The sequence below is a fragment of the Octopus bimaculoides genome, chromosome 3 (genome assembly GCF_001194135.2).
Source record: "Octopus bimaculoides isolate UCB-OBI-ISO-001 chromosome 3, ASM119413v2, whole genome shotgun sequence".
Classification (NCBI taxonomy): Eukaryota; Metazoa; Mollusca; class Cephalopoda; order Octopoda; family Octopodidae; genus Octopus; species Octopus bimaculoides.
Window position 1 is genome coordinate 74,139,902 of NC_068983.1, and position 609 is coordinate 74,140,510.

General features: G+C 33.8%; 1 protein-coding gene across 1 annotated transcript in view; it reads left to right on the forward strand.

The window, feature by feature from the left end:
- Positions 1 to 294: 294 nt before the first annotated feature.
- LOC106879093 (aquaporin-9) overlaps positions 295 to 609 on the forward strand; it is a 78,146-nt gene continuing 77,831 nt past the window's right edge. The window contains exon 1 of the mRNA XM_014928527.1: positions 295 to 542. Coding sequence (XP_014784013.1) covers positions 447 to 542 — 96 coding nt within the window. The 5' untranslated portion in view covers positions 295 to 446. The remainder of the gene's footprint in view (positions 543 to 609) is intronic.

A 609-nucleotide genomic window follows, 5' to 3' on the forward strand; every position in this document is an offset into this window, starting at 1 on the left:
ACACATACACACAAACACACACAAACACACACACATATATATATATATACACCTACATATACACACATATATAACATACGTTTAGCTTGTTTAATAAGGTATATAAATAATGAAATAAATAGCTCGATAGTAAGGTAGGTTGTTAGATAGGTAGCTAGATAATGAGATAAATTTATAATTAGTTAGACAGGTAGCTAGCTATAGCTGGGAATGGGGTAGGGAGGTTCAAACGACAAAACTGTACAGGAAGTTACAATCTATCGTAGTTTTGCTCATAACGAGAGGAACGTTTGTCAAAATTTCCGGTCTTATATTGGCTTCAACAGAACTTCTATAAACAGAAAGAAGACGAAGCAAGCGAGAGAGAAAGAGAGAGAGAGAGATAGAGAGAGAAAGAAAAAAGAAGGGAAAGCAAAAGAAGATACGGAGAAGAAATAATAGTCAAGATGCCACTAACAAAGAAAATTCGATACAATTTAAGAATACACAATGAGTTGGTCAGGGAAATGTTAGCCGAATTCCTTGGAACCTTCGTGCTTGGTGTAAGTAGAAAAAATTTTCAAATGTGTTCATCATATAAAATCATTTGCGTGTGTATGTGTATATATA